The sequence below is a fragment of the Anguilla anguilla genome, chromosome 15 (assembly GCF_013347855.1).
Source record: "Anguilla anguilla isolate fAngAng1 chromosome 15, fAngAng1.pri, whole genome shotgun sequence".
Taxonomy (NCBI): domain Eukaryota; kingdom Metazoa; phylum Chordata; class Actinopteri; order Anguilliformes; family Anguillidae; genus Anguilla; species Anguilla anguilla.
In genome coordinates, this window is record NC_049215.1 from 24,927,727 (window position 1) to 24,944,195 (window position 16,469).

A 16,469-nucleotide genomic window follows, 5' to 3' on the forward strand; every position below is an offset into this window, starting at 1 on the left:
TTGGAACTGCTAATGCTAAACCAAATAACAATGCTGAATGTTGCAGAATAACAATTTCTTTAGAAATTTGACTCAGATGAATGATATATAGCACCTTGTAAGATTTGATAACACTTGTTTCATATAAAATCAGCTAAAAAATGGAGAGCTGACCCCCAGGTCAGGGACAGTAAGGAGTCATCAGAGATCCTTTTTTTAGCTCCTTATTCATCCCATTATTTTGGCTGCAGTAGGATATTTGGTTGTCAAGGAAAACAAAAAGGTTAAAATGAATGTGTGAACATGGCCATAACTGATGCATTTATTTAAATGGCTGAAATTTCATTTCAAAACACATTCCCTTCATTTGAGATATACCTGACATGCATAATATATTAAGATTTAACTGTTCTCACTGGGTACATATTTAGCTTACCCGTACCTGCAGTGCAATGGCAGGGTGGCTCATACCCCTTAAGTTTTTTGCCTAGCCGTACTCGCAGTGCGAATGCAGCATAGCTCATGCCCCTTTTCCTGCATGAGCAGTAGCAGGGCAGGTCACGTCTGTTCTTCCTCATGAGTTCTGCTCATACAAAGAGCATTGCTCTACAGAAAAAGGCCCATTGTCCCTGGGGCAGCTCCCTGCCACCCCCCCCCCCCCCCGCTTCCCCACAGTGCTGACCCAAACGAACGTGGCTGGCCCCTGCCGTGGCTGCCGGGGAACAATCGCCGTAGTGATATTGCTGTACCCAGGGGCCCCTTAGCCTGGGCTTCACGTGTCTGCCACCACCAGCCGCCAGCCCATCCAAACCACCAGCCGTCCCCAAGTCACATGGGGTGGAGGTGGGAGGGGGTGGGGAGAGGAAGGATCCTCACATCACCTCCTCTGATCTCTACCTGCTGAAGCCTCCACTTAGGGTCACGAGAGCACAAGTCAGGGAATTATACAGTGTATCAGGAATAGAAAAGATAGTGGCACAGCATATTGGATTTGAAATGAAACTAGGAATGTGAGGTTAAAGTGCAGACTGTCAGCTTTAATTTGAGGGTATTTACAGGTCATATTGGGTGATCCAAGGAGGAATTACAGACCATTTCATACATAGTTCCGCCATGAATGACATCCAGCCACCTACACCACATCATTGCAAATGCATAGAATCAAACAAATATGAATCCCTAGATCAGTGACTCTCAAACTATATTGCAAACAATACAGGTTATTGTGCCATACTGTTTGTAACATAGCATAATATGCACAGTGTGCACATGGGACTTATTCTTCATGACATGCAGTTATTTCTGACATAATGGCATAATGTAGTTTAAGAGAGTAAATCATTTCTGGGATTACAATTGTGGTTGCAATGAATCCAGTATACACAGCGGTTCCCCAAGACCAAGTTTGAGAACCATTGACTGAGGTAAGAATCAAGGGAACACAAAAACATACATTTAAATGTCTGTACCTTTATTAAACTTATTCATCAATTTTCACATACCTCAAATTCTGTCTTAAGCCCAATTTAGAAATCCTGAACCAGTCTAAAGAAGTCGGGGTGATGGAACAAACAGTTCCAGAATATAGAGACGGAATATTTCACCATTAAGTTCAGAAAACCGAAGCCACCTGAGAAATGGACCCAGAATAATCAGGAATACAGAGACGAACCCTGTCAAGACACCAGGACATCTTCTCAACACATTACAGTACGTTACAGATATTTAGCAGATGTTCTTATCCAGTTGTGTGACTTACACAACTTTGCTTATAAATTAACATTTTACACAGAATCCATGTACACATCTGGGTATACTGCAGTGCATACTGAAATGATTCAAGCACCTTGCTCAAGGGTACAAACACAGCATCCAACCGGGGAACTGTACAAGCAACCTTCTGGCTGTAAAGCCAGTTCCCAAACCAGTACACCATGTATCTAATAACTTACTGGGGTATGAGGAACAAGGGGAGACCTTTGCAGTGCTACTCTGTCAATGCAAAATTAAGGGCTTAGAACAGTTAACTCATTATCAAAGACATTTGATAATGAGTCAAAAAAATACAGAAATACAGAAATAATTATTTCCCAGAACTCATCCTTACCAGTAAGGTGAAACAACCGGGGACAGAAAGACTCTGGATACCACTTCCCAAAAAAGGGACAAAAATGTATCACTTAAATGGTTACCGTATAAAATGAGAAAAATCTCCCCTGATACGTATGACAAAATGGTAGTGCACCACAGAACAGAACAGTGAGCAACAAAGAAGACTTTTTGTTACATATATTTTAAATGTAATAAGCACATACACATGGTCTTTTCTCTGTTATTTGGAAACCCGAATCAGGAGTTCATTTTCTCAAATAAAAAGGCACCGATTCAAAACATGATCAGAAAAGTAATCAACAAGAAAAACATTAAAACTTTATATTATATTGTAGACAAGAGGTATATGGAAATGTGAACATTAATATTTTGTAATGGAGTTTGAATGAAAAGCATATGTCCTTCAACCAAACGTATGATTACACAAAAAAATAAAACTGGACTGGAAATTATATTATTTGCCTTTCATAGTCTTGTAGGTGCGGTTGCAAGGCTATGATTAACAACTGCTGGAAGAGTGTCACATGCCCCATACTCTCTGGAGTGCTGACTTGTGTGTACACTTTCCCAATTACTCACTTCCCAGGGGGAAAAGCCAGCATGGAGGCAACCTGTAAACAGACTGTGGTGTCATCTCCAGTAAAACTATTGCTCCAGTGGATTAACACACAGAATCCTAAAAAAACACAAAATACACAAACAAAAATGTATCTGTCCTTTGCTCATCTGGTTGATTTTCACAATGTCAGTCGGTACTGTTCGGTAGGAATGAGAGGGAGAGCTCTGTAACATTAAGCCTTTTCACATTTCCATGCAAAGAAAGATCTTGCAGATACCAATTTCAATAGCAGCTTGGAAAAATACTAAACGTTGTATTGGTCTTGGGTGTAACAATCGTAAATTATTATAAAATTATAATACAATTACTAAATAAATAAAGCACTGTATTTGGTCATTCAGGTTTTAGTGTGTAGATTTCTCAGAGGTGGTACAGCAGAGCTCATATGCTCTCCTGTGACTGGAAGGCTTGATTGTCCCTGCCATGGTAAGAGCTCTCGTCACCCACCGACACAGACTGCTGGGAAAAGGACATGCCCATGCTGGAGGTCTCAAAGCCGCCCCGGTCCTTTCTGGGACTGACAGTGAAGGGGAACCTGTAGGACAGGAAGGCCAGCCCACTGGCGGTCACCAGGATGGCGGCGGTGATTCCCACCGCGATTCCCGCCCCGACTTCCTGACTGACGGGGGCGGGCGGCACGTTGAACCTGGGGGGGAAGCTGATGGTGCGGTTGGCCACCACGGAGTTCAGGTTCCAGGAGAGGGGCACGAGGGCGCAGGCGCCGGCCAGCAGCTGCAGCGCCCCCGCCAGTGCGAAGGCCGTCCGGACCGGCCGCTCCGGCAGGCCAAAGTACACGCAGCGCAGGGCGTATATGGCGCTGGCGTTCCCGCCGATCCCCACCGCCAGCGCCGCCACCATCAGCGCCTGGGCCGCGGGGATCTCCGCGGGGGCGTAGGGGTCCAGGAAGCCGATGGCCTGGCAGAACATGTCCTCCAGCTCGGCGGTGACTAGGACGTGGCTGAAGAAGCACGTCCGCCATATTCCCACCCACACCACGCCCGAGGTGACGAAGGTGAGGTCCGCCACGTACCACACCCGCCACTGAACCAGCCCCATGGCCACGCCCGTCAGGATCCACCCCACGACCCCCACCCATAGGCTCACAAACTGCAGGTGAGAGGAATGCACCAGGTATGCCATCGCGTCCAAGCCTCCGCTCCTTACACTTCCAGGTGACCCGTCCTGCCCAATGAGACGGACATCTTTCCAGCAAAGTGCGCACTTTCCCTGTGCAGAGCTCAGTTCACGAGGCCACTGAACACTCAGCCAGACTGTGCAACTGCTTAGTGTTCGCACCTTCTCCGCATGAAATAAGTCACATGCGTTTCAGGCACCTCCCACTCAGAGTCATCCTGGCCTGTTTCCAGGAAACCGGACAAACAGAACACCTGGGTCCCCCTGAGAGACAGAGAGAGAGAGAGAGAGAGGGAGAGAGAGAGAGACAGAAAGAGAGATAGAGAGAGAGAGCTTATAAGTGCATGTGAGTACAGAGCGAAAACAATACCACACTTCCACACAATACAGTCTGAAAAACACACGGAGAAACAATACCCTAGTGATGCAATAACTCAGTAACAAAGCAAAACAAACATGAAAACAAATGGCTGACTACAAGTGCTTCAGTGAAACTTTTAGTGAAAGACTACTTGATTACCATTTGCTCAGGGTGCAAACCAGAAAAGGTTTAGAATTTTGACACAACAAAATGTGTAAAATAAAACACCTTTGTTTTTGTTTAATTTCATTTGCCTGCATTTGTTTGTGTATTTTATTATACATTAAGGCACCGAGTGTTCTCCTCAGCAATGAGCAAGCCCAAGAAAAGTGGTTAGAATTACTGTATTTTTAAAATCCATGCATGCATTAGCCACCTATACTTTGATGACCAAGAATTTCAGTTTTAAAAACTTGCAAAGTCTTTCCAGGAATTTTGGAAGCTCCATAAGCCTCCTGTTTATATGATACGTGGGGGAAATGCGGAGTTAAGCCCTCCAGAGCATGCAGTAGACTGGATAAAAAATTCGTGAGAGGAGAGAGTGTAATGATTAGTGTAATGTAACTATAGAGCAAGAGACCACATCATGGGCTGTCAACCTGAATTTCATCAGTCATCGTCCAGCTCTCTCTGTAGGCACTAAGAGTTCAGGAATAATTATAAAAGCAATGACACATGACTAACTGCACAATTAGGGACTATTTACAAATGTTCATCGGCGCAAACGATATACTGACACTCACAGAAACGTGTAGAGGGAGTGAAACGCACAAAAGCAAAAACAACTTCAAGATAAGAGAAAACCAATCTTACTGGTACATCGGTTCTCTTTTAACTTATCTTTAAAGAACAGGACAAAGAGTACACTATATACTTAAAGAAAGAAAAAAGTACAGACTGAAATTGATACAGGAGAGGGCGAAACAGCCATCTTCTGTCACTAACATTCTGCATTTACATAAAGGAGAGCAGTTAGTGACAGTATAATTTCAATAATGATTTAATGGATGTATTAACAGTGCAAAGATTCTTAATGAAGAAGAGAAAAAGTGGAACCCAAAATTAGTTTTAAGAAGCATATGTAAGCATACTAAAACATTGTCCTAGCAGGAATATCAGGAACTGACAGAAGACAGAACACCTGAGAGGTGGATTCCATAAAGGTGTAATATTCATACAATACCTCCCCCTGTTTTTATCTACGAGCCACAGCTTTTTCCCAGAAATATTTTAGCCCGGTCAAACAGGTTGCTCATTTCTAATGAACATTCCCACCTTCTCACAGAAAAGCTATCTTCATATTTGCGGTGGATATTTTTATTTGTGTCACCTTTCTGACTCAAATGTTCAACTGGTAATTGACTGACTAATTGACATGACTGCTGCATTTAATTAAATTATTGCTTGGCTCCATTGCCCCCTTGATGGTGGAGGACTGAAATAGACACAAAATAACAGCCCGGTATTTTCTGCATTTTATTATATATTATATTTTGGCTTTCACTGACATCACAGATATCTTTAAATGCTTTGGCAGGTTTGGATTTTACTTTGCAGTAGAGAAGCAAATATGGTCAGGCTGCCAACAACAAAAAAGTGCATGACTAATAGCCGCCCCAAGAAACCAGGAAGTACTTTTCTGCCTCGTAATGATGAAATTATTAACACCAGATGACAGTCTGTTTTTTAAACGTCCCATAGCAATGAGGAAACAAAAGGTCAAAAGGAGTGCCTTTGCTTTCCTGAAAAACAAACAACTGAGGAAGATTTATTTGCTCATTGGATTTGAGCTTATATGATACAGATAATACTGTTAATATAACATGTGAGGGGATTTTTTTGTTTATTTATATATGTAACTTGCTTCATAGTCATTAGTATTTTTGTATGGGAAATGAAATAAGATGAAATTCAGTCTAGAAATATTTTAGTATTATACTTGAAATTATGGTCATGATCTTTGGATTACGCACATAAATATCTGTTCATGATTTGGTGGAATGTAAATCAAGGCAATCAATGAAATTAACAAAGTGGTCATTAGACAGTTAGAAACTAGTATTGCACAGCTCTCAGTTGTCATAGGCTTGCTAGTAATGTTCAAGTCAGAGTGAAGACTTATGCCAAATCAGGGGGTCAGCACATATACACCCCCCCCCCCCCCCCCCCAAACGACTCTCCCTTAGTCCACATCCAGTAGTGATGGCCATTTTGACTTACTTTACTGTCAATTAATTTTGTTCAGTACATACATCAGAACCACTGAATAATTTAGTTCCATTTCCATTTAGTTCTTTCAAGTACTTTCAAAAATAATGTACATATTTAAAACTTTATTGATCAAATACTAATAATTCTGGATCAGTGACTCAGTAAACTCTGTTCAGTTTAAATATTTGTGCTTTTAATTTGTGAACTGTGCATCACTAAAGCAACAGAGCTTTGTGCTGTGAAATACGAAATATAGTTAAGTGAACTTATGAAGCACACCTACAGGAGTCCTATTTCCTTAGTTTTTGTTCCTCCAAGAAAATGATGACCACAAAAAAGAACCAACTGTATCAATGTTGCAGAAACATTTAAAAGCATTAATAAACCTGTTTTCCTATCGATTTATCGATTCAACTGTACTTCGCTTTTCAGTTGCAAAAAAAAACAAAAAAAAAAAAGTAAATACATAAAAGTACAGCCAGTAAAAATTATATCCTGCTCTTCCACATTTGCATGAGGAAAGCGCGAACACAGTTGTACAGATACCCAAGATAAATCATCCAAAAGCTTCTTATTATCCACAAATGATACAAACCCACCTCCGACATGTCTTTTCTTCTGGATATTACCTGTCTGTCAGGCTGAAACAGATCCTTTCACAAAATGATTTCTAACGCTTTCCAGGCAGGATGTGCATACAGAACCGTACTTTGAGAAAGCGGCATCACCACAGCCACATTGCGCTTTACCTGAGGACGGGTCCGGCTCGGCTGAAGCTCCAGGACCCCGGTGGTCCCAGGTCATCGGTGGTCAGCTGCCAAAGCGCGCTTCTTCTGACACAGCCTGTCCGTTCAGCCGCTCTCAGCTCCAGGGCAAACACAATCACTTCCTAGTCTTGTTATCCACGAGAGCAAATATAGCCATGATTACACTTTGGTTTAATGATCAACTAATCGTACGAACCCAACTGCCCACGCAGGAAGGGCTGTAAGGTTCAGAGATATAATTACACACCGTAGGCTTCCTTGGAATATATTTTGTTTTGTTATGAGTTGCTCAACTCTTCCTTAACATTACAGCACAGATGAATCGTTTTGTTTCCTTTACGGTAATGTTGACACATTAGATGTGTAGACGACTGTAGACAACTCATTGTGACGGCAGAAAATTCAGGATTATCATTTGTGGACTGTGCTGGTTTCAACATCATATAAAAAATTATCCCCTAGCATTAAGAAATAATTTCCATATTTACAATCTGATTAGGGAGCATCATGACAGACATCCCATTATTTTCTTTCAGCCACCCTTTTTATTTTGAATATGGCAGCTGATATGGATAAGGGTGTGAAGGTATATGATATGGATGTGAATGAGTAAATGCACGTGCGTGCAACACACACACACACACACACACACATTCTATCTCTCTTTCTCTTTTTAATACTGGCCCTAGGAGATGCTTTTGCTACCTGCGTCACAGTGCTACCATCAGAAATCATCGGAACACAAGAATGCATAATGATGGAGAAAGATTGCTGCAGTCCCAGATTCAACATGCAAAATCTTGTGAGTGAAGCTCAATGCAGATCAGCTAATAACCTGCTGTAATACAAAGAGCCACTTCATACATTTACAGCCATTTTGATGCAGGCTGTCTAGTCTTTACTCTTTATGCTTTTTAATGAAAACAGGAAATGACACCTCAGGTAACAGAAGTAACACTGAGAATTCTGGGTAATGCTGTGAATACCACTGTACAAAGCTTTGAGATTGTGCTGGAAAGCCCCATCTCTGTTCAGTAGGTGAGGCCTCACGCTAGGTTGATCAGCAAATATTTATTTATTTTAAATAAGAGCTCAGGACAAAGAATTTCATGCATTCGTTACAAATGGCTGGTGAGCTTTGAACCTGAAGCAGACTTGTGTGTAGCAGGTGTGCAGCAGGATGAGGTCTCCAGTCCTCTGATCCTTTTTCTGCATCAGAAGAGCCATGATTCCTTTGGTGGGTAGGCACCGCCATGAAACCTGGCTGCCTACTGCGCTCAGAACCAGAGGGCTGCTGGTCTAAGTCCCCAAATGGGCTGTGACATTTCACACAAGAGCAAGGGACTGAACCGCAAAACAACCTGCACGAATACATTTGTGTATAAAACGAATAACACGTACAGAACACGGTATGAAAGTGACCCTGGGTGAGCAACATAAAGTAGTGTACATTGAGGACCATTAAGAACACAAAACTATACATGGAGGTAGTGCTGCCCTTACTGCACGCTGCAACCAGTTCTCTGAATCACAGTGCTCAATAAGTGTGGACCAACATCGCTTACGGCGAAGGCGGAGAATGCCTGTGTTTTAAAGACTAATCTTCAACCCTGCTGGCTATTGCAACGTGTTGTAAAAGTTACATAAAGGAAGATCTTACGACTGGGTGTACTGACCCGATCTGATACCGTACGTATGCATCCACACTCTTTCACACCTACAGATCCTTGACCTACAAAGATGAGTTGGAGCTCCTAGAGGCCGATATCGAGCGCATGGAGACCTGGGATGGTCCAAGGGTGAAGCGCAACCTGGCTTTCCTCGCTGTGGCTCTATCTGCTGTGCACTGCTGTACTGTACACTGGCTATACTGCAGGTACCGTGGTCTGCTAAGGCTCGTGTTAAATGGCTTAAACACAACGTCTTACTGCAAACACAAGATGAGTCGCGAGGGGAAAAAGACAGAGACCAACATCCAACCCTTTGCTGAGATCATGTTGCATGTTTTATGTGAGCTTTAAGCAGTCTAGGATTCCTCCATGAATAAGGACAAATTACATTACAGGCGTGTTGGAAATGCTAAACTATGTGATATAGTGTACTGTTTGCTTTGCTGGAAGGGGTTAAATACTCTCCAAGTCTTCTGCACACATTCAAAAGCCTACAATAAATTACTAAAACTGACATTTTCTTTTTCTTAAAATGGTATATAGACAACGGCGAGTGATGTCTCAGTCTGCAAAGTCTTTTATTTAAAGGCTGGTGCCCCTCAGTGATATGTTGGGGGGGGGGGGGCTATTGAATCCCTGAATAAATTATGTCTGAGTGACCATCACTGCAGGGGTCTGCTCCCCTTTCAGACGCTCCTTCTGAAGTCAGCAACCATTCAAAAAATACAAAAATAACGGATTACAAAACAAACGACAAAGGGGTTTGCCGCTTTTCGCTGGCGCACGCCGGGAGGGCTCGTCTCTGTCGCCCCCTGGAGGCCCGGGGGTCTTGCTGCAGGGGCTGGGGGGGGGGGGTCAGAAGGGTGGCCGCTGCTCCGGGGGCAGGCTGTCCATCAGGCACTTGAGCTGCTCCTCCCCCAGCTTGATCTTGTCGTCCAGCTTGCGCTGCTCGATGATGAGCTCCGCCTTCATCTTGACGAAGTGGCGGAAGTCGGCCAGGCGCTCCTCGCTCAGGTGGCTGGCCAGGATGTGGGAGACGAGGCTCTCGCGGCGGTCCAGGTTCTCCTTCAGCTCTTTGGCGTCCTCGTGCTGGCGGATGAGCACCGCGCGCTTCCCCGTCAGAGTGCGCTGTAGGGGGCGGAGGAGGAGGAGCAGTTTTATTTTACAAGAAATAAACTCATCTGAATGGCTTCATCGGATTTTGTGCCCATTTTGTGTCTTTATACTGAGAACTTCCGTGAAACGGCCCAGATTACAGTAAACTGCAGTATAATCAGGTATTTAAACAGCATTCAGATTACACACTCACTCCCACTGTGTATCCCTGGGCAAATATTGACAGTCAGGTTGTAGTATCTGGTTAAGTGTGTGTACTATAGGCAGACCTGTGAGCCTACCTCCACCCACCACACACACACACACACACACACACACACACACACACACACGCCTTCCCTGCCGTCCCTACCTTCTCCTCCGGGGTGGAGTCCTCCGGCAGGGTGTTGAGGGCGTTCTCCACCCGGGCAAGCCTCCCAGACAGGGACAGCAGCAGGCTCACCACCTTGTCCAGGTCCCCCACGAACATGCGGAACTTGTCCAGCTCGTTGGGCCTGCACACCTGCTCCACGCTGGACTCCACCTCTTCCCCCAGGGCGTTGTTACTGCTCACGTCCTCTAGGAGGCTCTCTCGCGCCTCCTTGAGTACCTGCAGCTTGCTTGTCAGGCTGTCAATCAGCTGGTGCTGCCGGGGGCAAAAGATGGATCATCAAGGAGAGGGTAAACACTGCTGCTCTGGTCCTAAAGATTACCACCACATGCGAATGTATCCATGCAAAGAGCACAATTGATCTGTTTACTATTTTAAATGAGGAATACGGTATTGAGCTTCAACTTAGATTAGCCTGCCCACCCACATGCTAAGGCCTGTCAGAACTGCACAGTAGCTGCTCACTGGACAGGTTGTTGCTGTAAAAGCATCCAACAGCTGGTGTGTGTGCGCATGGAAGCGTGCTGGTGCGCATGCAGTGTGTGTGCTGTTCCTCGCTGCGTGCCAGGTGTGCAGGACCCTACCTTCTGTAATGTAGTGTAATGTAATGTAGTGTAAAGCACCTTCTTGCAGGCCAGGTCCAGGTCCTGCTCGTCCTCAGACTCGAAGCCCGGCATGTCCTTCATCTTGTTCAGCAGCTCTGCCTTGGGGGCGGAGGTGAAGTAGTACGATGAGCTGGTTACCAGGCCAACCGCAGCGGCCATGTTGTCCTCCTCTCGCCTGGCATGGAGAGAGGGACCGCTCAGCAAGGGGAGAAAACATACACACACACACACACACACACACAAACAAACACACACACACACACACACACGCACACACACGCGCACACACGCGCACACACACACACACACGCGCACACACACACACACAAACACACATACGCATGCTCACACACAGCTCATGTGATAACAATAACCATAGGCGGTTGGTAAGTGAACATCTGAGGAATTTCTTTGAACTCATGACATCTCTGGTTTTAGAAAATCACAGAGGCACAATTATTTTTTAATACAGTACAATACTCAGCATACAAAATATAAAAGCTGCAGTTTTTAATGATTTCTGTGCAAATACATGAGTAATCGAGTATTCCTCCATTTATCTTGGCCATAGAAAACTAAGTTGAGTGACCATATTCGGCTGCTTAGGAGGATGAATACATACAAGGCCAACAAGTGAACTTCCACTGCACTCACAGGAATGTCAAATGTGTTCAAATAAACAGTATTTACACCCCTATTTGATTTACTTACTGCTAATCTATAAACAGTCTTGAGTATAGATTAGCAATAAAAAAGTCAAATAAGGAAGTGCACAGTTTTGCCAGCAGGTGGCAACAGTGGAATGAAATAGGCAAAGCTTCCTGAACTTGCAAGACATGTTTTTGCCATCACATACATCAGTTCTGTTAGACATCATTCATCATATTTTTTCTCACACGAGAGGGAAACATTAAAAATGATTTAAGTACCTTTCGGTTCAATTAGCATAACACAACAGGTTGTGTTGTTCTGTGGCTCTGCTCCACAGGTTAGTACTGGGGCCTGGGGGTGGGGGTGCTCACCTCTGCAGGTGTTTTTACAGGGATCTGGACGCCTTGCTAGACTGGGGATAAATGGCCAATCTAGAAGGGCTGAATGTTCTCATCATTATATGCTCTCATGTTCTTACCTCTCTGGGGAGCTGCGGGGGCCCTGGGAGGCCTGTCGGGGGGCGGGTTTCCGGCGCTGCTGCGTCCCCTCCAGTAGAGCCCCTCCCTGGGGGAAGATGCCCTCCATCAGGTCCATGGTGGTCCTCATCCCACTCCGGTCCAGGATGTCGGCCAGCGACTGGTCTCGCCCCACAATGTCCCGGGCCAGCTCCTCCCTCTTCTGCTCCTCCTCCAGGGAGATGCCATTGGTGCTGGCTGGCTGAGGGGGCGGGGCTTCCAGGGGGGCACCCGGGTACGTGCTGTCTTGGCCCTCAGCTCTCCTCTGCTCCCGGGAGATGCAAGCCGGAGGGCGGGGCTCCTGGGCGGGGCCGAGGGGCGAGCAGCTCTCGGCCTCGTGGGTTATCCGGACCGGAACCGGGCCTGGGACCGGGACCGGGCCCTTCTGTGCTCGGCTACGGCTGCTGCTCTCACTCAGACTCTCCATCCTGCTGCGACACAGACACGGGAGGGGCTCAGAGACAGACCCAGCACAGAGCTTTCCCACATCCCCCCTGACGCCCAATCAGCACAAACCACCACCGTCGAGAACAACAACAAACAACAGCCCACTGCAGGAGCGAGTGCGTGGTGCCAGCAAGACAGACAAAAAAAAACAAGGAAGAAGAAAACAGACCAACCCCAAAAAAAAAAAAAATCCTCCAAAGTATTTTGCTGGACCTTCCACCCTTCTACTGAAAGGTGGGTGGAGGGGGCGGAAAAAGGCAATAAAAAGTATTCTTCAGCTATCAAGACTAGTGTTAGTACAAGGTTAAGGTTTAACGCGATTCCCACAAGGCCTCATTGCTAACGCAGGCAGAGAGCGCCACTGCCCTGCGCAGTACAGGACTGATTAGAGGGTGCGGCCGCCCAGCCCAAGGGTCACACAGTCATATGATGTTATGAAATTAGAGCTTCTTTTCCAAGAGAAACACACTGTCAGGGAAATAAAACCCTGACTGGCTGAGCTGGAAATATACTTCTAAACCTCACAGAGATTTCAGACCAAAAACAACTGCAATCCGAGTAAATCGACAAGAAAAAGATCTGTCTTGAAGAGCTCTGCTCTCACACTTCCGAACGGCAATGCCCTCCACAGACAGCGCCCACGCGCCCTCCTGACTGCAGCGAGCGCGCTCCTCGGGCACAGCTTTGTTTACTGATTCATAAAAGGGCACAAAGGAGGAACAGCGCTGTTAAGAGAGCTTCATTAAACCAGCCAGGCTGAACAGGGATGCGTTCACTCAGCAGAGACATCAGCCAGCGGGGAATTAAAGCGGGAGATTAGAGTCCCTGCTGTAATGTAATGTTACTGTAGGGGCTCTGTGGCACCACGGTAATTATGTCTAAAGCTGTTACGCTACCCACCTGCAGGGGGCGTCATGGCGCATAGAGGCAGGCGGCTGGTCGCCGGGTCTCTGGGGCGCGAGCTGTGGGCGGGGTGGGTGGAGTCCATCCATGGGGGGCCGGAGCTGACTGGCTGGGTCGCAGGAGGACGAGGAGCTGGGGGCAGGCGGTGGCTCTTGTTGGGAGCTTCCCGCTCCCAGTGTGGCTCTCCGGTTCTCCTCCGGCCCCGGGTCCCTCCGGGAGGCGGGGGAGGGGACGCCTTCGGAACGCCTGCTCCTCTCTGCTTTGGGCTGCGACCGCGCCCTCAGATGACGCGGGCCCGCCTCACCGGGAGCGGAGCCGCGCGATTGGCTTTCCTGGTAGGGAGGCGGAACCTCTGGGTTCCGGGGGAGGGGCTTTTCGCTGAGGCGATGGAGGTACCCGTGGTCAGGGGGGAGGGCAGCGGCGATTCCTCGGCTCTCTGGGTCATCCCACAGGGCGCCCTCTGGTGGCGGCTCAGAGAAGCGCTCCAGCTGAGACGAGTTCTGTCTCCCTCCCAAAACTCCGTGCTGCTGCTCGCTCACCCTGGGACGGACAGACAGACAGACAGACAGACAGATAGACAACAGCATCACACAACTGCAGCTCGTTACAAAGCTCTTCACACTTACACTAACAAGCACAACTAAGACTAAAGCAGTATTAAAACTAAACATTAACACAAAAGACCAAAACTACTAAGCTGAACAGTGCATATGCATGAATCCAAACAAGTACCTTTTCAACAGAAAGAGAACAGTGTCAAGCAAAATATACCAGGAATCACAATCTCCAGTCCTGGAGGCATGCAGTGTCTGCTGGTTCTCAGTGTGTTTCGACATTAAATGCATAATTGAAGTAAACAGACCACAAACCTTCTTTCAAATACTACATCTGTGGCTGATTGAAAGGAAACCAAAAAAAAAACACACACAAGCGCGATGGAGTTTGAAGATCCCCGAGCAACACCTCCAAATAAATCCTGCCTAGCGTTCTAGTTCCCTACTCAAAGCTCACCGACAGCCTGCAGTAACATTCGGTTCGGGTGAACGCCTGACTGTTGATTTAACTCAAAGCTAGGGAGGAGAGCTCTGAAAAGCGCTTTTCCCCATTTCTGTATTCCTGCTACACAGCGTAACTCAAAATCAGTGTGAGGAATCATTCAGCCAGGCAGAGAGAACGGCAGTTTTGTTCCCACAAATCCAGAACCCATCAGCACCAATGATCTCTCACCCTCAGTACCGCTGGAACTTTTTTCATTTTGTTTCTTTTTTTTTGGAGGTTTTTGTTCCAATTTAACTCCCTGGTGTCAAGAATTTATGAGCAGCAGTGAGAAAGCACAGAGCTGTTCTTGTCTAACTTCATGCTTTCAGCCTGTCTTTTTTAAGACAGAGGCTTTAGAAATGTTTTACACTCGTTCTCTGTGCTGAAAACATCCCAGAGATTTTCAATGGGCAGAGCACAGTGGCTCCGTTTGTCAGGATGTTTTTCTCTGAAACTGCTGGGTAGACAAAGAGAAAGGCACCAAAAGGCCTTAGAGCGCCCTCTGTTGGAGGGAGGGCAGCATGGTTTCAGAGACAGAAAGGAAAACGTGTATTCATTCAACAAAATCACTAATGAAATATATAATCCACCTAATCCTAATTAGTAATCAAGTTACAAATATGCATGAAAACACACATGCACAAGGCAAAGGAAAAGATGTCATGGGGACATTTTCTCTTTGTAATAGACAGGGAAACTGAAAAGTCAAAGACAAAAGCTATGTCACAAACCGCTCAGCACTCAGCCCATTCTACACGTGCTCTGATTGACAGCTGTACGATGCATGTGCACACCATACACGTCACAGCCGGCTAGTATTGCAGTTCTACACATAAGCTGTAGGAGGCGCACAGCAGGCCAGTCTGCAGGCCCCCACTCCCACCCAATGGGCTGTGGAATTTCCCCCTATTGCCCCCTGTAGACCCACTCCCACCCAATGGGCTGTGGAATTGCCCCCTGTAGCCCCCACTCCCACCCAATGGGCTGTGGAATTGCCCCCTATTGCCCCCTGTAGACCCACTCGCACCCAATGGGCTGTGGAACTGCCCCCTGTAGCCCCCACTCCCACCCAATGGGCTGTGGAACTGCCCCCTGTAGCCCCCACTCCCACCCAATGGGCTGTGGAATTGCCCCCTGTAGCCCCCACTCCCACCATGACAGAGAAGAGGACAGGTTTGTGTGAGGAAAAATCCCTGCAGCGGAGATTACTCTCAAGTAGAAACCTCCCGATGTTTGCAGTGCTAATAGCCCCAATAAAGGGCAGCGGTGCCGCCATCACTATAAATCTGCCGGATGTGAACGGGTGCCAGCGGGCCCTTGAGAAGGGCTTCAGCGAGGGGTCAGACAGAGGGCAGGTCTGTTGGCGGAGCTCCCCGCGCGAGCGGCAGGTCACATGGCAGCGGCTCGGGCGGCACGACTCAATCAACGCCATAAAGTGCCAAAGAGCTGGCGCAGAGAGCTCAATAAAACACCGCGCATCCCCGACTGAGCATGCCCAGGTTTCTCGCCTATTTTTGAAACGCGTGAAAAGAGCAGCGACAACTGATCGTTAACGACGTGGACTTTAATAGTGATGGTAAAGGTTTACGTGATAATACAGAAACCCAGAGCCAGTGGATCTCAAGCAAGGATCTCAAACTTCCCAAAGTCCCAGAGAGGTTCAATATCTGTAGTGTCTGCTTTCCTTCCACTCAGAAGCCAGTTTACACCTTGGAAACAGAGTGTGTGGGACTCCAGCTAATCAACAGCATAAATGAACCACTTCAGTACTGAAGCATACCTAAATACAGCAGATATTGCATCCCTCTGGGGACAGTTTGAGATCCCATGCTCTAAAATAAGTAGTGAGAAGCACTATTGGGAGGGGGTCTCCACAGTGAGACAGGGAGAGTGCACGGCTGGGACAGGACCCCCGGCCAGCAGCCGGCCCTGTGCATTACTCTGCCATGGTGTCCCCACAAAGGCCCTTTT

At 46.7% G+C, this 16,469-nt stretch overlaps 2 protein-coding genes across 3 annotated transcripts in view; both read right to left on the reverse strand.

The window, feature by feature from the left end:
- Positions 1-1,433: 1,433 nt before the first annotated feature.
- cldn34a (claudin 34a) lies at positions 1,434-8,096 on the reverse strand. Its single transcript, XM_035394106.1, has 2 exons — positions 7,016-8,096; positions 1,434-4,108 (listed from the first exon to the last, which is right to left on the reverse strand). The coding sequence occupies exon 2, from the start codon at positions 3,848-3,850 to the stop codon at positions 3,092-3,094; it is 759 nt and encodes a 252-aa protein (XP_035249997.1). The 5' UTR covers positions 3,851-4,108; positions 7,016-8,096; the 3' UTR covers positions 1,434-3,091.
- Positions 8,097-9,170: 1,074 nt separating this feature from the next.
- LOC118214269 (protein Shroom2-like) overlaps positions 9,171-16,469 on the reverse strand; it is a 42,837-nt gene continuing 35,538 nt past the window's right edge. Inside the window, exons 6-10 of one of the 2 annotated variants that reach the window (XM_035394102.1) lie at positions 13,458-14,000; positions 12,074-12,541; positions 10,963-11,119; positions 10,322-10,594; positions 9,171-9,981 (exon numbers count right to left, since the gene is read on the reverse strand). In XM_035394102.1, the coding sequence (XP_035249993.1) occupies positions 9,709-9,981; positions 10,322-10,594; positions 10,963-11,119; positions 12,074-12,541; positions 13,458-14,000 (1,714 nt within the window). In that variant the 3' untranslated portion in view covers positions 9,171-9,708. The remainder of the gene's footprint in view (positions 9,982-10,321; positions 10,595-10,962; positions 11,120-12,073; positions 12,542-13,457; positions 14,001-16,469) is intronic. The other variant, XM_035394105.1, reaches the window with a different exon arrangement.

Excerpts from the sequence above, each read along its gene's own strand:
- cldn34a (XM_035394106.1), bottom strand. The coding sequence starts at position 3,850 with ATGGCATACCTGGTGCATTCCTCTCACCTGCAGTTTGTGAGCCTATGG.